The 26,978-nt window shown below is 40.4% G+C and overlaps 1 protein-coding gene across 10 annotated transcripts in view; it reads left to right on the top strand.

Annotated features, from left to right (window-relative positions):
• LOC137257338 (FH1/FH2 domain-containing protein 3-like) overlaps positions 1-26,978 on the top strand; it is a 156,012-nt gene that overhangs the window by 78,916 nt on the left and 50,118 nt on the right. For all 10 annotated transcript variants that reach the window (XM_067794642.1, XM_067794641.1, XM_067794640.1 and 7 more), the window contains 3 exons: positions 5,068-5,768; positions 6,234-8,499; positions 20,050-20,174. In XM_067794642.1, coding sequence (XP_067650743.1) covers positions 5,068-5,768; positions 6,234-8,499; positions 20,050-20,174 — 3,092 coding nt within the window. The remainder of the gene's footprint in view (positions 1-5,067; positions 5,769-6,233; positions 8,500-20,049; positions 20,175-26,978) is intronic.

Genomic DNA, 26,978 nt, shown 5'->3' on the forward strand with positions numbered 1-26,978 from the left:
AAGTTTGAACAACTAAACCATGCCTTCATCTTCACCAACGTATTCATTTGTCTTCGTCAACGTAGTGTTCATCGAAATCATCAGCTAATTCCCCAGTCACCGTATTCCACTCGTCAACATAACACTCTGCATCTGAATAAACCTTGGAACGCCAGCAACTCAGATGTCATCATTATCCTGAATTCATCAGTTTTACTTTAAGGCGAAAAATACCGTGAGACAGCACGCGCTCACTGGTAAGGTTTTCATGGACAAATAAGTTCGTATATCTAATATCCTCCGCGGAGAGCATACTTAAGGACTTAGTTGATATCTAATGTTCTTCAGGAAGCCTTGGTGTGAGATATTTGTGGATGCCCCTAGTTTTAACACATATTGTTTGAAAATGAGCTAAAGAAAGAAAAAGCACTGCAAACCTAGTCTCGAACAGCCTGCAGAGTTCCGTGCAACTGGGATAGAATGTATACCTGCAAATGTTTCTAAGGTAGTAACTGCTACTTTGAATTATAGTTTCTGAAAAAATAGGACAAAATTAACAAAATGTCCTTCTCACAGACTGGCGTCCTTAGACTGACCGCTTATCTCGACGTGCCTCCTCCAATATAGAATTACTATTCATCCATTGGCTTAGCTTTCAGTACAGCACTGGAGCAAGGCTTTGTGCGATGCATTGCACCAACGTATTCATGAAGCTGATGTAAGTGCTCCTTGTTTAGGTCTCCATTCAGCCTTTATCATGTCACATCTATTTCGATACATTTAACTTCCGGATTCCTTTCGGAATGATTAAATCCTGCATATTACCTTCGCGAAATTTTTAATGCAATTGCATGGATCATTAGTTGTATACATCATACGGGCAATTCACTTTGCACCTTAATATAATTTCTTTATGATACCATCACCCGAACGTTTTGAAGAAAGCGGGATCAGGTTTTCCATGGTTTTTCGTCCCAGCCATCTGTGTTGCCGAGACTGATGTTTGGCCCCTGTCCAACAGTACGGCCTATTTTCAGTGGCGGAATGTCATAAATCTGGAGTGCAGAATCCAGCCTTTGCACACACTCTAAAAGATCAAGGAAATGACTTCCATGCGCAATACAAAGTAGTGCGTTAATCATACAACTCTGACATTTCCACAGCTTTATCGTCGCAATTATGACGTGCCAGCGGCTCCCTATGGCCACTACGCCACCGCCAAGTTGGATCACCTTCAGTTTTCTCCATATATTGTTTACGCGTGTGTCTTATTTTTCTTTTAATGTTTCGCGAAATCCTACGCTTGCCTTTAGCTCAGCTACAACATAAATAATTCCACGCATAGAAAATAACTTGTTAAACCTAATGCAGTGAAATTCGTCCTGAAGGAAACAATAAACACTCACTATGAATTTCCGGTATAATCTAAACCAATACTGATATATTTTCAGCAATGTTTCAAGGACAAGCATTAGCTATAGTTACTGCTGTGGTGAAAAGTAAACGTTCGCCGGAATAAAACGATTTTGACAACACACACGCAAGCACGCAAGCACGCAAGCACGCTCACCCACACATCGTCCCCACACACCCCACTCTTCCCGCAGATATTGGATGTATTTTTCCTTGTTATTTAATGCCATGTTTCTGGACAGAACTCCAGAATAAGGTGTTTACGTACGTTAACATTGCCAAGTACCAAACAGTCTGACAACGTTTATCGCATATTACGTTGGTTACTTTCATAATCTCCAACTCTAGCGGTGCATCTGTCATAATTTGTTATCATCATGGCATTTTCAACCATTCCGACAGACGCCCATCGTTAAGACAGAGCGCAGGCGTAAATCCAGATCAGTCGCTGGCAAACAGTACCTTGTTGACTGACAGAGGGTGCGCTACTTCATCAAACTGGCATACCGTGATAAATATGACCGACACTGTAAGACTGTTTCCCGCACGACTACTTTTGACTGTACTCTCAGGTATTCTCTTAACCAAACACCATCAGACGTAGGCGGTTGTTTGAACAACAGTGCCATAAAGCAAAACGGACTGTCTTTCTCTTTGACAGACACTGGCATAGCGACGGTTGCGATATAAACTTCCCAATGAAACGCACCTTGTAATTAAAATAAACATGCCCATCTCATCTCACAGTACCAAGAGTGCTGTAAACAGTCATCGTCAAACAGTTTACGAAAACATGCATCCTCAACCGTCTCCTAAAGAATAAATGAAGCTGACAGAATATGTTTCTTAATCATCTATGCCGAAAGAAGGTGCGGAAATGTGCAAAAATGTAGCTGTGAATGACAGGTTGGGGGAGAGAGACGTTAGTAAGGGCTGGAGGAGGGGGCGATCGGGCTTGCACCGTATTTTTCATGATAACGAATGCATCCCCGAAATAGACAAGGTTAGTTCGAGCTGACGTGAATAGATGTTTTACTGCCATATCAGGGCGATAATTCACCATCACATTCATCGGGATGAAGATACGCCGAATTAGAGCAATGGGGAAGACGAATATCAAACGCCTTCTGGGGACACACACAAGTTCCAAGACCAAAACTTGACAAGATAAAAAGAACCTTCAATGACACCACTTGTGAGTTATACAAATGCAGTACTGATTCAAGTGCCACAGTATCGGATGACTGCAGTGTAGGCGATAATGCCTGTTTTGATCAGTCTCAAGGTACATTTGGATTGTACACCGTAGACACCTGAAGGAGCCACCGACCGATGAACATACTGAACAGATTTAGCATTCCGTATGGGTATCGTGATAAATCTGCTAAAAGGGTATACCCAGAGAATACTTAGTCACCGACTTAATGAGTTGCCATTTTTTTCAATTTGTGCAAAGCGTATTTACTTTAAAGATATAGAATGGTAACACCTGTTTATATCTTGGGCAGAACATATCAGCTTGTTACATCATTGTTAAAGGTAAAACTACACCGCTAAACTTTTTACACCGCTTTTGGTAATATTCAGGCTTTAATAGCAATATTGGAAATTGAAGACGGGTCTTCGCAGTGACTAACGAGAGCGTTATCCTCTTTAACCCCGAGGTTAAAAGTAGACTCTATTAAGTCAATTGAACCTTGCGATTTATCACGATACACATACGGAATGCTAAACCTGTTCAGTATGTTCATCGGGATAGACATCGGTGGGTCCTTCAGGTGTCTACGGTGTACAATCAGATGCAGCTGATGTTGTGCACGCCGGGGCCTCCTCTACATGAGCGGGGGCTGTTTAGATTGGCAAAGACACTAGAATTTACTGGCATACATGCTTGAGGTGAACCTGTTCTGAGAAATAACAAAGTTTATTTCCGGGCGATCTAGTTTGTCCTTGCCAGTACTTGACTCGGTAACCTACATTTTATTGGCATGATATCTTGATGATCAAATATAGGCACTACAAACACAGCCGAGGTGCACAAGTAAACGTGATTAATCATGCATTCTATTTCTGGTTTAAAAACATTTAATGGTTTAATAGGTCACGAGTGTTCATGTTCTTTAGAAGATAAAATGGGAACATTTCAGCGATTAAAGATGACCTGCACATACTTCGTAATCAAGACGAGATGTACTAAGATGTGTCGCAATGAAACATGGTTTTGGTTCGTAAGGGTCATCATTATGGAACGTTTACTGTCCTTCAGTGTAGACATCCCTCTTGAGTAAATGTGTGAGTTTGGTTTAACCCGCTTTTTGTTCTTGCAATACCACGGCGTGGGACACCGTGAATGAGGTTTACACATTATATCATCAAGATAAGGAGTCGAACCCGACCCTTGATGTAACGACTGAACACATTAACCACGCAACCCCATCGCCCAACATTCGTCCTAACTGTCTGGAATCTTATACTATTCCAGAAACCCCAGCTGTGTGCAGCTTTAACTGAAACTGATACCAGTAATGGTATCTTTAAGTAAGCTTTCAGTATATCCCGAGCCGATTTTACAAACTGTCGACAGGGCATTTATAGTAAGGTGTCTTTACTTTCAATGGAACAAGTAGGATCAAATCCCGTTTCGCCGAGTTTGTATTTCTTGGTACAGGCCCATGCCAGTTATATTTGCCCACTGTACGTAATTTCCATAGACTTACATGTTATTTCAGTGTAGCATAAATAATTTTCATGAATTTATTTTCTTAAGATCCAAGTTAAATATTGCGCATTTGTAAGGAAGCGTCTTACCCACAAACTCAGTATTTCTGATCATTTTTCCGTTACTTATTTACGAGTGGCAACAATTTAGTCAGCATATGTACAGGACCGTGAACCCCTTTAACATGACGGCCTATGAGATTGTGTATTGTGGAACCATACGTAAGTTCATAAATGTGATTAGTTTAAACAGTGGTCGGGGAATTGAACTGAAATCATGTGCGCAGGGCAGAGATGATTTCAAATTTGTCTGTCAAATGTGACAAAGATCAATCTCAAATTATTGTGTTACACCGAAATAACGTACGACCTGTCTCACTTTCGTCATTACTCGATATCACAGGAATACGGTTAAAACCGGCGCTAAACGTAACCACTCACGCATTCCTATGACCAAATAACCCTCGTACCTTATGATAAATGTTCAACATATCCAAGTATGTTCTCCAGCGTATGACTCGTTGGCAGCGCGTAGCTTGTATTTCTATGCGTGACGTGTTATGTGGTGTTCTTAGGACTATGTATTATGCTACTCAATTTTTCACACGGATATGTAAATATATATTTTCCACGGTACACAAAAGTGGGTCTCATATATATCGAGTGTATATTAAAATCAAAAGCTGCATCTGGTTATTCCTGCCAAAGGTTGAACAGTATACACACGCGCACGCACGCACGCACACACATAATAAAATAAACAGATAATTTAGTCCCAATTCTTCGTCTATTCTCGCGTTTTCTATTTCCGTATGTAATATAGGCACAAGTAAAGGTAGTTCGTATAATTAGACAGAAAGATCCATCAGGTTATCCCTTTGAAAGATGAGCAGTACATATATAAAGGAAACATGAATTTGAAGTCACCAGTTCTCACTGTGTCTATTTCTATTGCAGTTGTATGATATGGGCACAAGCAAAGGTAGCGGACGGAGCTACGGGCCTCAATCGTACGGCAACGCTGGGTACGGAACTTCCGGTTACAGAGGAGGATCTTCCTACCAACCGCCAAACAGAAGCTACAGCTATGAGCCTCCCAAATACATCTCGCCAGTATCTGTGACGGACAAAGTGAACAAGTTTTCGAACATGGAACCCAAATATTCATATGGTGGTGACCGTTACCCATCCGTCGATCGGAGCACGGGCAGCAGGGATCGATACCCCTCCCTCGATCGCCACTCCACGAGAAGCGGCTATTTGTCGGACTATGGCGGCAGCAATCCTCGTTCCTACGGGTCCTGGGACAGAGCTTCGACACGCTCTAGTAAGAGTTACGGCGCCGGTAGCAGGGAGACATCTCCCGTCAGTACCAAGTCGTCCAGGTATGACTACAGCAGCAGTGCTTCTCCCTACTCTACGTATTCGTACAAGAGTGGGTCGGACGCGTCGCCTGTGACGCGGCGGTATGAAAGACAGTCTTCCCGTGGGAACGACGCTCCAAATCGACCGTCTGCAGACACCAAACAGACTGGCAAACAGACCAGCAAACCCTTTAAACAGTCGGCGTATGTGCCCAAGAGGCGGCCCAGAGAGTCCTCAGTGTCAGATTCGGATGACAGTGCCCCCGAGGCTGAAAAGGCCAACCAGTCAGTCAGGTAAACACGAATTGTCGAAATGCAATAGCTATAGCAAAACCTTGTTATTGAGAGTGTGTGTCTGTTGTACTCTGCATGGATTGCTGAGTGGTTTGCAATCATTACCCGGTTCACCATTATGGCTAGTATATATGGCTAATGGTGTATCTTATGTGCAATATCGGAAATATATCAACTGACAACTTTATTATCTCTGTTTAAATTATAAGTGTCCTTGATTACTTAAGACCAGTTCACATGTGTGAAAACTAACGCAAAAACACGTCACATTGACAATCAACATTAGTGAATAAGTGAGTATGGTTTTACACCACTTTAAGCAATATTCCAGCAATATCAGGGCGTCATTAATGAACTTGTGGAAATCGAACCTGGGTCTTCCATGTGACGAGCAAACGCTTTAACCACAAGGCTACACACTGTCGCATTTTCAAATGAAATGGACCTGTATTGTAATTGTTGCAGATACCTGATATGCAGAGGTACGTCGCCAATGCCAGAAGGGGAACTACATAAGAAAGACGCCAAGGAGCCTAAAAGGGATGCTCCTTCGCGAACCAGGAGGATCAAATGCCCCGTTAGGGAGATCCGAAGAGGCAGACAGAGCAAGACGGACCACCCCAACACTGTCGACTGTGCAACACAGACAAATATGGACCAACAGAACACCAAGAGGTCCCGAGGAATGGGTGGAGGAGGATACAGAGGCAGTGGTGGCGGCGGTGGAGGTGGATCGGGTATAGGTCCTGGAGAAACCTTCTACAAATATCGCGACAAGTTTCTACCGGGCACAAGTTATGCCCCAAAGAAGTCAAGTTATGATCCGACTCCAAAGAAGTCCTATTATAGGGATGAGGTTCAAGATCCACCATCAGAGAAATCTTGGCGTCAAGCTGTTTATGGAGAAGTTCCACGATCATCCAGAAGGGAAGAAGCTGATGCGGAATCTATCGTGATGGAAGATGAAGATGACAGAAGCAGCAGAAAGGGCAGGAGACGTGAACCACGAACTAGCACTCCTAACACAGATTATAACAGCGCAGCTGATGAAAGACATTCCCGACACAAGCCTCCCAGCAGATCGTCCTCGAGAGAAGACATGCTGGATGACAAACCGAGAAGAAAGAGGCACTCTAGCAAGGAACTCCTGGATTGTGATCAACCTCCTCTCACTCCAGAGAACCTGTCACTAAGGGAAAGTATTGAGAAGGTTCACCAGTGGAAGCAGAATCTGCCTTCACCTTCAAGTGCATATTACACAGAACCTGATGGTGCTCCTAATGATATGCGGAGACATCCTGGGGTAGGCGCCGAGAGTAATTTCAATAGAAACGACAGACAATATGTCCATCAGGACTCCATGAGGGCCATGATGGACGATTCTGAGGTTCCCTACTCTAGAGATGGCTCCCCATCTCGTCAGAAACGAAGGCAGAGAAAGAACCTCTCGCGGGGTGGATCTAATGACAGTATCCTTGACGATGATGAATACCAAGGACATATGCCAAACAAGGACTTCAGAAAGTCAAATCTCAACAAGTCGACGGACAATTATCGGGACAGTGAGGTATTTGAAGGAGAAGACAGACGAGGCCATATTCGCAATGACAGTTACGGATTGCAAAGGAGATCTGGTAGTTCTTCAGAAGCTACTGAAAACAGACTGAAGAGGGACAGTTCAAGGGAGAGCATCCTTGATGACAGAAGGAAGTCCAGAAGGGAGAAATGGGAGAATGACGGCAGCCACGCACACGGCCATGCAAGTGATAGTGCAGGATCTCAATTTGGATTCAACAGAGAGGAGTCTCCAAACAGAGGAATCTTTGGCCGGTCCTCTAAGTCCAACAGATCTAGTCGACAAAGCTCACGCGAGGATATGTTAGAGGACAGAGGAAGACATGCCCAACTTGCACGACAACAGTCGGTAGAGCAGTATTTGTCTCCTTATGACAGAATGAGACCAAACCATCTTGCCGTGTCCAATGAAAGCCTATCCAAGATGAGCAGTGGCTCAGGCTTTGATGACCCCAATTTGCAACGAATGCCAAATTCTGTGTCTCAGCATTCGATTGCCTCGATGACGAGTCAGGGAACTCTCCCCGACATTGTGCCTCACAGTCCCGAGTCTGAAATGGGAAAATCAAAATCTTCTCCAGATGGTCAGAAGAAACAACCTTACAAAGGTGCCCGATCTGGTTACATTAGCGCTGTACAAGACATCGACAGCCTGCTTGACGACGACGAGAGACGACGGCAGGCAGACATTATGGACTCGCCAGTACCAAGGACGCCACACCATCCAATGCAACCTTCTCCACTCTCGCCATCGTCATATGAGGACGATCCGTTCACGAAACGAAGGCCAAACAGCTACTCTTTTGAAGCTCAGCAAGATGGCCGATCCTCTGGATCCAAGATGCGGGCTTCAAAGTCTCATGATGACAAACTCATCGACATTGAAGATGAACGCATTACAGCTGAACGGTCACCCCAACAAGCAGCACCTCCCAAGACCCGGGGTCCTCCTTCTACAACATCTAAGCAGATGGCGCAGATCTTGACTCAGAAGAAGGGCCTGGTAGCCATTGCAGACTTCCTGAATCTGTGTGACAAGCCGCCAGCACCTCGCATCATCAAGATTCCTGGAGCATCTGACGACGATGACAGAAACTTCAAAGGATACAGCTCCGCCACCGAAATGTTGGACCACCTCGGAGTTGACGTCAAAAAGGTATGCACCTCGTTGTTTCCTCTTCCACGTGTATTTTATGTGCTATAATGACTCTTATCTCACAGCAGTAGCCCCCTGTTATCTCAAAGTTGGTTTTCTTCAATGGAGTTCCTCAATGAACATCAGAGCAGTATGCATTCACTTAAAACATCTCCCTTTGTCAAAAGTCTCACGTCCCAACGACTTTGAGATAGCGGAGATCTTACTTTATGATGCAACAAATGATTTGCCTTCTTATATACAAAGTACACGGAGACCGACGGTGATAACAACAAAGGTGAGTGAATCTGTACAAACAAATGACAGACTAAAAATGAGGAGCATGTACAAGTTGAAGATCATGCGAACAGGACAAATCATGACGAGGGGATCTGACACACACGTTTCATTCTTCAGTACTAGTAAGATTACAGTAATCAGAAGTCAATTTCAGTTCTGGAAACGTCTTATTTTAACACGAGCAAGTCTTTGAGCGAAGATATTTTTAGAAGTAGATATATTGGTTTAATTATTGGTTTAATTGGTTTAATTACGTATGTACCCACTAGTATACCTCCTCCTTGAAGAACGTGAAGATGGCAGGTAGTCACGCCACGCCTTTTGACCAACAAATGCCAACATTTGACTAAACGTTATCTTTTCACCTGAAAGAAAAGCCAAGTGGATATTGTATCAACTGATCGCACTGTAGGACAAGGTTCGGAGCTCAATTTTGGTTCAGTGGGTCGAAAACCATTAAAACACTGAATATATTGTATTGACAGGTTTCAGAGGAATGACAATCAAAGGCAAAACATATAATCAAACCAGCAACATAACGGCAAATCAAATTGTTATAATGATTGTAGAATGTGTGCTAAAGGATAAATTAATTTGCATTTAGATGTTGTAACGATCACATCCAAGCTAAAAAATACGATTAAATGCGGCGTTGTTTCTATGAAGTGTGTAAGGCTAAAACCTAGTTCGCTGGCACTTCGGCAATCTAATAAATATGCCCTACAACGTCAAATACCCAGACAAATTGCCTCAAATGTACTCACCCCTTGCGGTCCGTGAAATTTGGACGCCGACTGTGGTCGACAAGCCAGGACAAAAGGCAATCAAAACTCGTCATATTTCTGGTCAAAGTTGGTCGACCCTTTAATCTTTGATATTTGAAAATGGGCTTGACATTTGACAGTATGCGCGTCTATCTGACATAGGAGATAATAGCCAAGGTAATGTGAGACAGGAGAACCATCATTGTAGCGTCGCATACAACTTGGTGATGACAGTGTACACGCCATGGGAAGCTACTGGGCGGATAGTGTACTCATGGTAAGAAACTGCTTGTAGATGTATTCATTGATGTTTTTTATCTTAATCTTATGTCAGCAGCTTTACGTCACTATCGGTATTCATGTTTAGGGATGTTGATAATTATTTTGATGCATGTCGATTTTCTTCTGAAATTGCCCAGTATATGGGCTGTCGTAGTTTTACTTTTGATGGAGTTGAATTCCAATTTTACAAATTCTTAGAAATTACTAGTATCAGGATGTTAGTTAAATAAAAACCACATAGGTATTAGGGACAAACTAAAACGGTACCATTTAGCCCGAGGCTTTTGGAATCAGAATATATATGTGAAAACCACAACAGTTTGTATGCCATGATAACATTATATGTCATGTGGAAAAAAGAACGAATTTTGAACGGAAGTAAGAAAACTATGATTGACCAAGTAAACAAATATTTGTGTTGGTAAATGTACTGTGCACAAATCAGAACTAGTTCATTACAAATGGGGAATGAGCCTTTGTTGTAATTGAACGGAAGTGCATAAAGCGATGTAACGTTAATCTTGTACCAAATTTGATTTTAACTGTCTCTTGTCATAGTTGTCAGTACGTGCAGAAATTAATAGTTATGACTAGTTAATAAATAACCAGAAATAACTGTTCTTGCTTTAACTCTCTTTGATAAGTGTATGTTAAGTGGATTTATGAACAAACGCAATTCCGTAGTTGATTAAAGCGCTAGTAAAATATATAGTACCGAACCACTAACTAATGTTGAAATTATGACATATGTATAATAGCTGATAAGTTATAAGGGTTTAATACTCCTCTGTGCATTAGAGAGGCCAGTTGCAATTTCTTTGCAAACTTCATGTAAAATCTGATTTTGTTTAAAAACAACAACACCCGATCCCCTTCAAGTTTGTGGTTGAAACATTCATATATTTCCAAAGTAATGTAAATACCTCTACCTCTACCTCTCCGGGTAATAAGTTGACCCAGCTGGTAATATGTTTTACAAGACAGTGCTAACTATAATATGCAGTTGCACAAATGTTATTTATAATGTTTGTGGATAAGAAAATGTCGAATTGTCAGAGCGGTATTAATTCAAGGGAAGTAACTCGTACCACCTTTGCCATTCCGTAACCACAGTTGCAGCAAACAGTTGCGCTCCATTTTCATAATATTTACATTAATTAAACGAAACACATACAAGAGCAATAACAACAGAGGTCATTATAACAATAATAGCGTGCCTGGGTTCTATATGTCACTAGCTAATTACACGGCCCTTCGGAGGACATATTGACAAGAATCCTTGGGCATGCATAAACACACTATTGTAATTACGCTTCCTGTCCCGAGAGGGCTTGATGAGACTGGAAATGCCAGCGGTTGTGTTTACTGTTGACTTGGTCATGTGCCCGCAAGCAGTTGACCCAACCACCTGCCAATACAGCTGACGTGAGAGAATTCTATCTGTGGTGTCTAAACAATAACACCTGTTGGTCCTACACTGTCACATATAGGTGTAATGAGTTAGTGGCGACACAGTGATTGACATCCTTAGAAGTTACAAATGTTCACAGAAACATGTCTTACCCTTAGTAATAATAAAATGCAATTCTTCTGACATGCCAAACTGATTGAAAGATGCCTGCTAGTCAGGACATTTATAAAATATAAAGTTCTGCAAATGTTTGGGTTTGTACGTACAATTGTGTTATCATCACGCTACCAAATAACATCACTTTGTGCGAAAGGTTGCGGATAAATATGAGTGTCCCGCATGTTCTCATCTAGCAGGTGCGTGTGTTCCCGGTCAATGATTAAGGGACGGTCGGGTGGAAAGAGGTTAGGGGCGGAGGGGTAGCGTAGTGGTTAAGGTGTTCGCTCGTCACACCGAAGACCCGGGTTCGATTCCCTACATGGGTACAATGTGTGAAGCCCATTTTCTGGTGTCCCCCGCCGTGATATTGCTGGAGTATTGCTAAAAGCGGCGTAAAACTGAACTCACTCACTCACTGGAAAGTGGTTAAAACGTCCGCTGAAGGCCTGGGTTTGATTGTCCACAAGGGTACAGTGTGTGAAGCCCATTTCTGGTGTCAACCGCCGTGATACTGCTGGAATATTGCTAAAAGCTGCGAAAAACTAAACTAATTCAGGCTATCAATGTATGTAGTCAACACTTTCATCAAATCTTCCTCGTAATGAAAATGAGTAGTCTCGTCATGAACGAACAAGCACAGAATATTACCTAGGATAAAAAGGAGAATAATATACAAGATGAAAAGGTTTTAATGTTGTGTGCTTAAACTCGCAATATTTATGACAATATTTATGTATGATCATTGTATCACCTGTACTGATTCCAAAAACAATCTCCCTCTTTTTCGAAAAACAATATTTTTTTAGCAATGCCCTACTGTCTAATTACAATTCCCCAATCTCTAAAGCGTGTATCGATGTGCATAAAATCTTAATATAGCAAGACGGAAGTCTTTAAATCCAGAAACAAATTCTGTATTATGCTGCGTTAGTACTGTAAATCAAATTCCAAAAATAGTTCCGATTTGGAATTCTAGCTCCAGTCTAATGTTGTGATAGAGATTAATGCGCGTGCTCGGGCTTTAACTCTCGGGTTGAAACCAAGTCACGTTTAAGCCCTACCTTCTTTCGTGATAAAAAAGAAAAGTAAATGTAGTTTGATTTGATTGCGGGTAAACAAACATTGCAGGGTGTGTGATAACGTCGTCGTCACTCACCGCCGTCCTACAAATTGAAATACGGGTATATTACAAAGAGACGCCCATTTAATCATCATATATTCTGAATTACATACGTTGTTTTAATGGGGAAGTAACTGTTTCAGTTAATGAGTTACGTTTACGAATCGTGGCAATACTCCATCAAAGAAGGGAAACCAAGAACGGATTCGAACGCATTGGTGACAGCCGACCAGCCTCTTGGCTACCTAACCGCCTATAGTAAGGGTATTTAGATTGTTTGCTTCTTTCGTAACGTCTCATTCAGCAATATTCAAGCTCTGTGACTAACATCTGTGGAAAACGGAGTCTGGACCAGACAATTACGCGATTGACATCACTGGCATTGATTTACGCTGTCAGAATACGGCGACATGCATCAACTGAGTCACAGAACAAGCCTAACCGATCCCGTTACTCGCTTTAGACGCCTTTACAGACAATGTGTAATTGAAGACATGAAGAATCGAACCCCCAGAACCTCCCTTGACTTCCGCCCACGCAATTAAAAAAAAAAATCTTCAGTGTGGTCATAAGTGATTTCTCCTTCTCTGGATCCGGACATGGAAGACCATTCAAACCCAGCTCTTTACGCCAGCTTTCCACTAACCACAGAGCCACCCAACGGGTTAATCGCAGGAGAAACTATGCTTAGATGTCGGATCCCGGAAGCTTAAAGCACATCATAAAGGTTTAGGTTGGTACTGGCGGGATCGGTTATCTTATCCCAGTTGTTGGAAATCCCTATTCAAATTCTCAGCAATGCCAGATCTTACAGGAACACTAGAACCCGCTTGATCCTAGTCGGAGCTCTGCAAAAGCGCGTCGGGAGATTGATAAAGTGTATCAACGACTTGACCCCCTAATAAATCACTGCATTCCGATGGCATGGCTGCAGGTAGCGGTATTTGGCAGCATAAATATCGGTGACGGAAACATTGCTCATTTTCATAGCTGGGTGACAAAGTATGATTTATGATAGTCGTTATCCTAACGCTGCTGACTTCAGAGAGCATGAATTTTCATGTATTCGTGTAGGGTCGCTAAGCTACCGATTCGTTGCACTTACGCATTTGATTTAATGAAGGGTTCAAGAGCCAACAAATGCCGGTCGTATGTCCGCTAAACGCTTCGGCAGTGACCCCGTGTATAAAACCAGGGATAATCTACAGTCTGTATATAGTCTCCCTGATAAAACTGAGGAGGGGTATTCTTCTGTCAAATATATACCCCTCCACCCTCCACATGCATCCACACACACACACACGCACGCGCGTGCACCAACACGCATCCACACACACATGCACACACACGCGCGCACACACGCACGCACACACGCATCTACACACACACACACAAATGAAATGTTACTTGTCATCGAGAATAACTGACATTCTGTATTTTGCTAAAAATGGATACAGGGAAACACACATTTTCATGTTATTTTACAAACAGGAAACGATTATTTCACGAGGTACACGAAAACGCTGATATTTTTTTACGGCTTGCGAAGGTTAAGATTGTGAGAAATTGAGACAGTTATAAGTATATTTTTAAAAAGGTATTTTTATAATTAATGTCACCTATGAAACGTATGCGATTTTACGTGTGATTCTCTTGGCTAAAAAAAGACATTATCCAGATCAATCCAAAGATTATGTACACTCCCAGTCCGTTAAACAGATATAGCTATCAACTTTTCGTGTTCAGTTCAAAAGCATATTGACGAAACGAACCCAATGACGTGTCGACCCGTGTGTGGAAAATGTAAATACCGTGGGTCTGTTTGGAATTTACCCTCCAGTCATAGGAGAGCAAGCTATTATATCAAAGTATTCAAATGAGTTGACTGTGCCACGCCCACACGTTACTTCCGCGGTGCATTGACTCATCATTGGCCAGCCTGCTGTGAATCTGTGAATGGCGTATCGGGACTGTCCTACAGCCAGGAAAACGCTATCACAGAATTATCGCTAATATTTTTTCCACTCAAGTATCTGGTAACCCGATATCGGAAGTCGACCCGCGTTGGATATAACGGACAGAAATAACATTAATAGCCGAGAGGATACGAAAAAAACGGAACGTACGTTATGTGTCGTCTGAAAAAACACACTACACAGCTACTGTGTTGACGAAATGGCCAGTGAAGCGCAGGAATACATTAGGTCAGAGGTCACAAAAGTTCGGAGGGAGAAATCGAATCCATGATGGCGACTTTTACCTGTCGCGTACAGTACCTAGATGACAGGGACCCATTTTCAAACACAAATTATCCCGAGCCAACACGGCCACCTAGTCATGCATTCCTTGAGACAGTTCCTATTATCAACCAGTTAGCGACGATACATAGAATTCTGAATGCACCGCACAAGGTAAGTAGCGACCGTTGATTACTCTAACCCAGACTTCAAAGGTGCCGACCAGGTGTAAACAAAGCGTGTTGCCCCACAGATTGATGTGATGTGGACGCTCGGATTTATGTGGTTGTCTTACTTGAAATTGTTTACCGTTCAATATTTATATCTTGAAATTATAGAATCAGTCACGACCCGATGTGACGAACGCAGTATACTGTTTGGATGTCATAATCAGGTTGGGTCGTATACAATCGCCATGTGTCGTCGTTACGGTTTGACAGGTGTCACATATATTCGCGGTAGATAGCATATTGAGTAAACAAGCTACTGTTTACTCGCCCACTCCCATATTAACGAATAATTAACATAGACTTACCTGCGTGACCTAGAAAGCATTGAAGTCTAGAAAAGGTGTACTGTGACCTTATCCTTTACAAAATACCCTCAGGAAAAAATAAAATTCTTTTTAATATTAATATTTCCCGTGTATTAACATTATTATATGATTTAACATTATTATATGATATTTTACAGCCTGATATCAGAAATGTTATTTCTGTTCATTTTCCATAGCCCCTTCTCATCACTCAGCAAATACTACACTGATAACATTTATTTCTATTGAATTTTGTTTTATTTTCTTGTGTAAATTTAATTAGTCCGTAATTTGATGATCACTGTTTAGTTTCAAAACTAAGAAATCATGTCTGCATCTGGCCATAAAGGCAGCTATGCCATTTAGTTTGTAGTAATACCTGTCTGCCAGTGTGACAAATGTATTCTACAATCTGTCTTGTTACTAACAGCTGAGAAGAAAAACATGTGGTGTATAACACGTAAATGCTCTAATCATTTTTGTACCAGGTCCTTGGTATCATTTCAGGAAAAAATACATTCACATATAAAACTAATCCTGACCACTCTCCAGTAAGATAACCAAATTATGTTCAACAGTTTTACTTAGGTAGTAACAAACTTATGAATAACTTTGACTTTTAACAATTATGTTATGGTTTTTAAGATTTGAAATATATATTTCCTTATTGTCCATTTCCCGTAATTTGTGCAAAGTAATCAAAGGTATATGTAGTATAACGTACATGATGTATACAAAATTAAATCCAACAGTACTGAATATTGTAATAAGAAACATCAGCAGTAAATGTGGTTCCTATGTTGCTACCAGAGTCCTGGGCTTGGTTCAACTAAGTGAAAAGCACTGGGTCAAACTGTCAGATTAATTTCCTTTAATTGTCCCTTTGCTTTAGGAAGAGCACTATCAGGAAACAGCAGGTCATCAGCTGGTGCACCTCATCCTAAGTATACCACAGGTTCCTCTTTATACCATCTCTTCCTCATTATACTGCAGACACCTTATACAACTTTTATTTTCTGCTCATAAGCAGAGACCATATAAGCATAATACCGGTATATGGTCTCTGTCATAAGATTTCTGAGTTAAGCTGTGATTTACCCCACTTCAATGCATGAGTATTTTTCAAGCAGTATTAAAACCAACTCAATCACTTAGTATTTATATATTTACCAGGATGTTTTCTTATTTTTCAAATATTGTAGTTTTGGGACTTTAAGAGTGTAATAGTTTAAATTCGTGATACATACCACACCTTTTCTTTAAGCTTAATTGACTATGCGTGTATAGAGATATAGTTTATCTACACAGTGTTTTATGGATTTTATGTGTCTCATAGGCCTGTAAAGTTGTTTCATCTGTGTGAAACAGATGAATTTATATACTATGTAAACATCTGCATTACACAATAATAAAATAATTTCTCCCATATATACATATTATTTTTTCATGTGTGTGTGTGTGCTTGTGCATGTGTGAAAAAGTTAGCAGTATACTTCAACAGGTCAATGTCCCCCAGGCTGAGTGGTATAGTGCTATAATGAGGAGGCACCTGCCCTCAGCCAGAGGGATGGTAAACTGAAACAAAAGAGTATCAAGTGACAGAAGAAATATCACCATAACATCCTTCCCCCAAGACACAGGACACCTGTTATCTGAGACCTATTACCTTATATCTCTAGTTCCCACTCCAGTTACATTTAGTCAGCATCTGGTTACAACAATGGCTAAGGGAACAATGTTAATTACTAGAAGACTGTTTGTAGAAACATATGTGTATTTTTATGAAACCAAATTCTCCCTGTTTGTTTATTATAATCTATAAGCCATATTTATGATATTATCCTACAGCTGTGAAGAAAATTTTAGAAGCTTTTTTTTTAATGATGTTGCGATATGTTAATAAACATACTAAACAAAATATGTTAGGGTTATGAATACAGTAAGCAATGGCTACAACCAACATTAGTGACTACAAGTTTTCTTTCAATATGATCAAAATTCATTCTACACATTTCTACTATAATACACAACAGGTGTCCGGAACAAAAAAATAGAACAGTTCACTATAACTGTCATTTTGTTTTGAGTGGTTAGATTATAAATGTGACCTATTTTGAAAGGATATTGAGTTCACATAAAAAGAAAAAAATCTTTTTGTCTAAATTCTCCCTTCTCCCCCTAAGTTATTCATGATGAATGTTTTCGCTCAGTATATTATGGACATTTATACATGAATGTGCCTGGAGGTGTTTCCTGGTAAGCCAGATCTAGTTGTTATATCATTAAGTACAGGTATACCAGGTAAACATAATGTGCAGGTATTTTGTGTTATTATGTCAAGATAGGTTATGCTTGATTTTTTAATGACAATATGACAATATTAATGCTGCAAGCTTAACCAGCTGATTACCAGCATAACATGTCATGATAATGTAATGAATTCTGCCTTCATACAGTAAACTGTGATAAAAACAAATTCAAATTAAGAACCAATAAATTCTGTCTGTTTTTGTAGTTCATGACATGAATTTTGACTAAATTATACAGAAAGTGGCAGGGACCCCAAACAGTTTGGTTTTTTAAAATGTGTTGGCCCAAAATGTTTTCTGTATTTAGTGACAAAATTGAAAGACTTGTTTCAAGTGAAAATGGGAAAACCTGGACCATGTTTGACATTGTGCGACACATCTGAATGTTCACACAAATAATGTTATTAAAAGTTATAAAACATTCTCTGTTAATGATATCTGGTGCAGTGCAATGTTCAGGAAATTGTGGCTAAATCCTCTGCTGGTCTCCACTATAGTTTACAGGGTGCACATTGAATAGCAGTGGAACTACTTTAACTGCTGGGATGTTGTGGTCTGTACAGATGGTGACTGAATCAGATCTTTGATGTTCAGTGATACCTTTTAGCCTTTAACTTTGGGGGAGGGGAAAGGAACAGCCTGATCATGCCCAGATCTAGAGGGTGGGCAAAGTAATGGCAAACTTGAACTTATGAGGGCAAAGGTATAATTCTTAGAACTTGGAAGGGTAAAGTATTATAACTATTTATAGTATTGCAGGAAGTATTTCAGACACATCAGTATAGTTATGTTGTACATGGATCATGGAGGCAGTAATGAAATAGCCTCTTCATGACCTGAATTTAATTGAATAGTCAGAAGGAGAAAAATCAGTTTGATCAGGACTTTGAAAGAAAATGTCGCAGCAATTTAGCTTGACTATGATTTGTACGTAGGGAGGGCAAAGTAATTACTAACTTACTCAGTACTGCTACACAATGGGGAGGGCAAATGAATAGCTTTGTTATGGTGTCTGAAAACTTGGGGAATGGATAGACACAAAAACGTGAAAAATTAGCAGTAGTCTGTGGCTAGTAAATTCAAGACAGGGACAAGTGATAGCATAAGAATGATGGCAACTCTGTGAAAAGACATTTTTCTTAACTGGTTGAAATAAAATCAGATCGTCGAAAAAATCTGGAGGAATTAGCATCATCATCTTCTAATTGCAACTGAGGGAGGCAAGGGTGTGGTTGGGTAGAGGGGTCCACTGGAGGGGAATACCAGCATTATGTTACAGACCAGGGTTCTACAGTGGTGATGACTCACTTCATGAAAGCATGTTGACCAAATGCAGGTTGCACTGTGAACATGTTAACTGGGTTGCATTACTTGTATGAGGGTGGGATATGTGGTGGGAAGGATGGGCTATCTGGGAGGGGTTGGGGGTTGACTGGTAGTTACAGTGGGTGGGACTCAGAGAGGAAGAACGCCTGAGAAGACAGATAACATGAGAACACTGATTAAAATCTTTGGTTCATGATGTCAGATTTATCACAGTAAGTTGTCTTTGAACGAGGGATAACGTGTTGTAATGAATGGCTCTGGGATAAAAGTGGTATCATTATGCTCAGGTTTCAGTATAATTAGATGTAGGTAAATAGCATGTACATGATATTTGATCTTGTACAGAATCTACAACATGATCCAGGAAAATTAATAGGATAAAATATTAATTTATTTCTGTTTTAAGTTGTCATTTGTATGACTTTGAGGTAAAACATTCTTTTTGACCTGAAGTTGTACACAACCAGGTTTTAAAATATTCAGCAGAATTTGGGCTTTGGAAACAGGCTAATTTCAGTGCATTGATGTATAAATAAATATTTCAAGGTCTGACATAGTGATTTTAATGATAGTTTTTCTTCATGTATTTAAGAATTATAAATGTGAACCTTACTGTGCATTTCCCCAGTCATCTAACCACGGAACTAAAACTGGTATTTCGTGAACATTTTTACAAACATTTTCTTTCTGGCTTTAAGTAGGTTGCAGGCAACTTATGCTATTTGCCAGGGCCGATTTACAGAATAGCCTCAGTAATGCGTAATCGCACACATTCATCATGCATTATTCGCCATATACAACACTAAATTTTGTGGTCTAGATTTGAATGTTTACAGGTTGTTGTTATCTGGAATACTGTTTGTTATACAAATACACAAGTTTCCTTGTAATTTTGTGTAAACCCATTATGCTTCATGACCACCCATGAAGGTCAGGGTTAGAACTGATCTTCAGTAAGCCATGCTTGTCCTAAGAGGCAACTAGCAGGATTGGATGGTCAGGCTTGCTGACTTGGTTGACACATGTCATTGTATCCCAATGAAGCTTAAATATTGCTGAGTGTGGCATAAAACTAAACTCAGTCACTCACGTCTACCCTGTTTAATATCTGTGTTTGTTGTGGTGCAGCTTGAAGACTGTGCGCTGCAGATCTATCGCTACCATAGTGGGTCACAGGGAGAGTACGGAACCTATCTGGATACTGAGTCTACTCTTGATGAACAGGCCGAGGAGCTAGACGGATTCCAAGATCAGTAAGTCCTATTTTATTTATGATCTCTGATACTGGACGCAAAGTGTTCTCTCATACCTCTTTCTGATATAAGTGCTATAACAGTTGTGACTCAAAACAGTGTGACTTGCACAGTGTTTTGATCAATTTGTGGTACCTGGATCTTGTAAACCTTTGAAACTGATATAGGACTTACAACACTATGTTGCGATCAATTAGCTGTTTTGTTTTTCAACAGTCTTTAGAATTCTCAGATTTATACTTTTTTCTCTTCTGCATGGGTTTGACTTAAATGTTCTCCTTCACCCTGGACATCATGCAATGTCATGATGATAAAATCTGTTATTTTGTGCTCAAAACACATTATCCAGTCTTTAGAAGATGTTACGTGGGTTCTAAAATGTTTATGGCATGCCTCCCAGTTAGACATAGTTAAACCTGTGACATCAGTATTACACTGTGCAAGGATGTGTGGGGCAATAAATCAGACCTGGGTATACTATGTATACAATACTTCATGTTGGGGTATACATAATGTTTAGATCTGATGTCATCGTGTGTATGTGTGAAACAGGGTTTTATCTCACAGTACTGCCCGTTATGTTGAAGTGGGACTGACCTGAAATAGCATGATAACAACTGGCATGACCAACAGTTTCCTGTGTAGCTTCGTGGATAGTAAATAGATAGTAATGATGTAGAATGCCAAGTACCTCATGTTTTCACTTGGTTTGCCAAATAGCTTGGTTTGGTCATGAAAATGGTATTAAGTTTAAGACTTACCTCATTCATTTTGGCTTTGGTTTGTTTTATTTTACACTGACCTTTGCAATATCTCTGCTATATTGTGGTGATCTGTAGATAATCAAGTCTTGACCAGACAATCTAGTGGTCAACAGCATGAGCATCAATCAACACAATTGGGATACAATGAATTGGGTCAACCAAGTAAGCAAGCCTGACAATAGACCGCTGCCTATATATATATAGCTGGAATATTGCTGAGTGCAGCGTAAAACTAAACTCACTCACTTACTGTTCTCACAACAAGCAGGCACACCATGATATAAATGGAACTCTGTTATAAGTGTCATTAAACCAACTCACTCACCTATGTTGATGTTCCATCATTATAATATTGCTGGAATTGTCAAGGCTGTATCAGACCTAAAGCATTTATCCTGTTATCACATTTCAGTTGTTTTGATTAGGGATACTTTCAGTGATAAAGTGTATTGATATTGATTATCCATATCTCTGCCTGAAGATAACATGACCCATTAAAATATAGACTGAACTTCATATGACACTACGCATTATGTCAAAGTGCCTGACACCAAGGGAGTCGTCCGTCATTACAGTCAGTGTATCAATACCCCTTGAGGAGTGACGTAGCCAGATTGGACTGTCTGACATCAAAAGCCCAGACACTTCCTTGTGTGATTGTCATGTCGTGGGTCGAAATAGTCAGCGATGACATTCCAGACTAGACAGGTGTATCAGTGTTAACCGACTACGTCCATACCTGTCCCATCTTCTCTATACCTGAAATGCTCAATTATAATATCATTGATAAGTGGTCCAACCCCACCTTTACAGGTCAGTGTGAAACTTTACAGTTATTTAATGTACACATGAAAGGGCTGGACCACCAATCTTATGAAGGACAATGGAGAAAAGGGTGGTATTAAACTGAAACTTTTGCATTGTATAGTTAATGAGGATTTGGCTGTAGAATTGCCCCGGAGCATACCCTGGGGCTACAGAGGGCTTAAACTGCCTCAAGCTGTATACTTTCAGAAATTGTACAGACTGTGGGATATACACTTAATTTCATTTCTGAAATGAACATATTTTACACAAAAAAATGTTTAATAAAAATATGCTTGTAAGATATAATGTAAAAGAGCTCAGAGAATTACTTCATTTCCAGAAATTGTGGTAATCTAGACTTGTCACAATATTCTAGACTTGCAAGGTTTTCATGGCTGTATTTGTTACAGAGGTTGTATCGATAGACAAAAGGTGAACAAACTGATCTCAGTTGTAGTTCTCCTATCTATTATACTGACAACAAACTTACATAGTCAGTGAACGTAAATGACAAGTCACATGTCACCTCTCCTTATGAGACAAGACCGTCATAAAGACTCTAAAGGGAACATATTTTACACAAAAAGTCAGAACTGAAATTAGTTGAATGAAAATATAATAAAAAGTATTTAAGAGACTTTCAGAATTTTTCAGAAACTTGTATTCTAGAAATACATAGGCTTTCTTGAATATATTTGTTTTTGTTTTCAGGGTCAGTGTGACAGACTACTTTGAAATTGTTCCTATGTAAGATGCCACAAAATATTTATTTTAAAAAATCAATAAGAATGACAAGCAAACATTGAGTGGTGTGCTACATGTTTCCTGCCTAAAGTGTTACATGTGTATGAGCAAGTGACAGTTGAGCTGCTGACTGAGCTCCTCTAACTGTGTCCTGATCCACCCGGCTGTGCACCCGGCTGTGCACCCGGGGGACCAGGTCTGCTTATGAACCAGGATCTAATGACTCAGTCCTCCAGAATGTATGGGTAATCCAGTTTTGCCAACATTCAACCTCACTCGTCAGCTGATATTTCTGCATGGCTTCCCCGGTTCGCCTATAGGCGACAATGTCATAAGTCTCAGGACTTTATTTGCTGCAACAATAGATAGTTGTTGATGTTTGTATGGCTAACAGAGGGATGTAATCTTTTGGCAGTGTTCACGCGGGACTACCCAGCACACAAAAGGGAGTGAAACGTTAAATGACATATTGGCTTTCTAAGAGAGAGCATTGCTTTATCCCTGTCATAATGTCCCACCATCCTTTGCTTGTTCCGTTTTGGATGGATGACTGTTACTCAGTTCAAGCTATAATAAGTTTATTGAAAAATGTATTCCCGTTTTCCAGCCTTCTAAACGTTTCCTTTACTTGACTTTCTCATCCATGGCTGTCATTAATTTTACAACCATTTCTGTACTGCCATCTCCTTACAAATATAATATGAAGAAATGCTACTAGGGTAAATCATTTGACTCAATGACTTTTCAAATCACCTTGAAAACATGTACATTGGTAAAATCAAATAGCACTAATAGTCTCATACAAAATACATTTCAAAGTACAGTCATGCAAATATACTTATATTTGACAATTTCAAATGTTGTATTATGGAACTTGTCTATTACATTCAAGCTTCAGATTATCCTTACCAGTTTAAAAAATGTTGAAGATATTTGAAGGGATAGAACTCTAACAAAACAACATTTTGGTGGTGGGTGTTAAGCCACAGTTCAAAACTAGTATACTACTACAAAGAATATAAGAAGGTCTGATTCACTTATCTCATTATAATCCCCTGGTCTTGGCTACATGGATTAACCATAGAAATATGAAAGAATCTAATATTGTTTAACTGTCTTTGAGTCGTATAGATTTTGGTTCATTTCCATTCCGAAGTGAGATTGTATAGTGGACCAGTTCATTTATGGCTCAACCCCAACCATGGAGGCCATTTGATCCTTTCTACAGCAGCAGTAATGATAGTTGTCAAACACACCACCGTTACACAAAGAGAATTGCATATTTTAAGCTTGACTTGTTTCCTTTCTATATGTGTCTTTATGTCCTGTGACACAAGCTGAGCTGTACTCTTTCCTTATTGACTTGCAAATGCTGTGCAGGTTTCGACTGCCATTGTGGCGGCTGTTTATGATGATATTTACAACAGGCTGTATGGACTATTTCAGAATATTATTGTAACTGTGACAAATCCTGTATTCATTATTGACATACATCAAGCAGTACATTGATTCAGTTTACTCTTACACTTATGTTATGGGTAATTTAATGCATTAAATATCATTTTCACCCTCCAGTAGTCTTACAACCAATGTACATGAGGATTTGAGTGCATACACCTTGAGCTATATTATTGTTTGTCATTGTGCATTGTCAAATGTTGATCATGCTATCATTCCGTCTTTTTCCAACTTGATTAGTCCCATGAAGATCTGGGTTAGAATTGATCTTCAGTAACCCATGCTTGTCAGTAGATCAACTAAACGGATCCGGTAGTCAGGTTCACTGACTTGGTTGACACCTGTCATCGTATCCCAATTGCATAGATTGATACTCATGCTGTTGATCACTGGATTGTCTGGTCCAGACTCGATTATTTACAGACCGCCACCACAAAACTGGAATATTCCTGAGTGTGGCGTAAAACTAAACTCGCTCCTTTCACAAGAAGCAGACACACTATGGTAAAACTGGATCTCGGTTAAAAGAGTCATTAAACTAGCTCACCCATGGGGTAAACTAAACTCTCTAATATGATTATATATAGAACCTACTGTGCTATAGATGAAATATTGTGGACCGTCTCTTAAAGTAGCATCCATCCATCCATCCATCCATCCATCCATCCATCCAGTCACTCCCAGCAATAGTTATTAAATTGTGTCACAGCTGGGAGACCACCATTATGATCTGATGAAGCATCTGACCGGAAGATGGATGGTTGGTCCTATGTGAAACAGTGGCACTGGATATATCACCGAGCTGACGCTGTAGAACTATCAATAGTCTGGACAAGGACAAGCAGCCATGCCATACACATGCATGTCACTTTTGAAGTGTAGCCATCTTTAAGAGGATGATGAACCTCCTGTCTTACTTCACAGTAAATGTTTCGGTCATCATGCCAAAGATTCGGGTTGGATTCTGCGCATGGGTACAATGTGTGATGCCCATTTCTGGTGTCCCAGGCCGTGATATTGCTCCAGTATTGCTTAAAGTGTCACAAAACTAAACTCACTCATTTCCAGTATTTACATCCCAAAAGACGCTTGTGGGCATGTAGACAGCCGATATTATGATATGAATCAGTTGTCTTCATTGTTGCACAATGTTTCCCTATTTCTCGTTAGATGAACCTGTAACGACCTTGTTAAATATACAGGTAAATCAGTATGTTCTTATGATATGAATCAGGTTGTCAACTGTGTAGTCAGAACGCTCCCCATTTCACCATTCACCATTAGATATACCTGTAGCAACCTCGTTAAGTGTACAGGTGAATCAGCACACCTGTTTCCTCTGTGAAGGGAATGTCACAGAGCCATCTGTTACCAACACTGTTGATAGGTTGGGTTTACATGGGTAGACTTCTGTCTAGTTGTGTGTTGTTACGACTCAATGGGTCCTATGTGACTTATCAGAATTGGCAAGGGAGATAATTAAGTAGTGATGAAGGTCTTTGACCCTGAGCCAATTAACTGTCACAAAAGCCTAATTTTGAAGACGTCTAACGTCGATCCTCCAGTTTCAGTGTGATCTTTCTGCATTTCATTTATTGAAAACACACTATGTTATTACTTTCTGAAAAAGACTTATTTTGGAGATCTTATAGATTGTATGAAAGGGAGGGAGGGAGGGAGTTTGGTTTTACGCCGCTTTTAGCAATATTCCAGCTATATCACGGCAGGGGACACCAGAAAATGGGCCTTACACATTGTACCCACGTGGGGAATCGAACTTGGGTCTTCGGCGTGACGAGCGAACGCTTTAACCACTAGGCTACCCCACCGCCCCTTGTATGAAAGGACTTGTGAATTATTAATTGTAATGATTATGACAGATGATGACAAAAGGTTTTGTAACCATGACCACAGAGGAATAGACATACAGTGAAGGTCACTAGTACGTGGTACCTTATTGCTTTATTGGGGTAGTTTGCCTGTTTGTGACGCATGCTTACTGAATTAAATTATTTGCAACATGTGTATTGTGATGTGTTTGTATGTGCAAAAGAACCATGGAATAGCAAAGGGGATAAGGGATTTGCTCATTGTGTTGTAGGCCTGGGTTCAATCCCACAATGTTTGAAACTGATTCTTTGTGTCCACTGCTTTGATATTGTGGAAATATTATGGAAAGTGTCCTAAACTCACTCACTCAATCAACCACTCACTCACTCAACTACTCACTCACTCAACCACTCACTCACTCAACCACTCACTCACTCAACCACTCACTTAACCACTCACACTCACCCAACCATCCACCCACCTACCCATCAGCTAACCAGCCAGAAGAAACTCACTCAACCCAAACACCCGCACACCTTCTCCACCAACACCTGATCCTTTGATCATACTTTCTCATGTGATTAAGGCTTGTATCAAGTTCTGTGCAATGTTACACACATGAGATTATTCCATTAATCTGATTGATTAACCATGCTCTAATATTAGCTTTAGTATACATCGGCCAGTCAAACAGTGGTATTGTTAGTGGGTCTTTGTTACAGCTAAATCCAATATTTCACCTCAATGAATCTGAGAAAGGTCTCAGTTACTAGTATAGATGTAGGTGGCCTAGGGTAGCTCTGTTGCCTGAAGCATTATTCAGTCTTATCCCGTCTCAACATAGACTGACACTGTTGCATCATGGGTATAAACAAGGTATCACCATGGTGATAGGTGATCATGATTAAAAGTTGATATCAAGGAGTAGCACAGGTAGCCACGCCACACCACGCCACGCCACGCCACGCCACGCCACGCCACGCCACGCCACGCCAACTGTTTTCCCACATCAGACACCACACCAAACCACTTACATCTCTCACTCTATGCCAGACCACCCAATATCACTCACAAAACACAACACAGACACTTTGCTATTCAATAACCTTGAACATCACTTCAGGTGCACTTATCACGATAATGCCTGTGTTTTGTTTCCAAGAAATTCTTTGTTTGTGGATTAATTGTGATGAGAAACCAT

This window comes from Haliotis asinina, chromosome 12 (genome assembly GCF_037392515.1).
Source record: "Haliotis asinina isolate JCU_RB_2024 chromosome 12, JCU_Hal_asi_v2, whole genome shotgun sequence".
Classification (NCBI taxonomy): Eukaryota; Metazoa; Mollusca; class Gastropoda; order Lepetellida; family Haliotidae; genus Haliotis; species Haliotis asinina.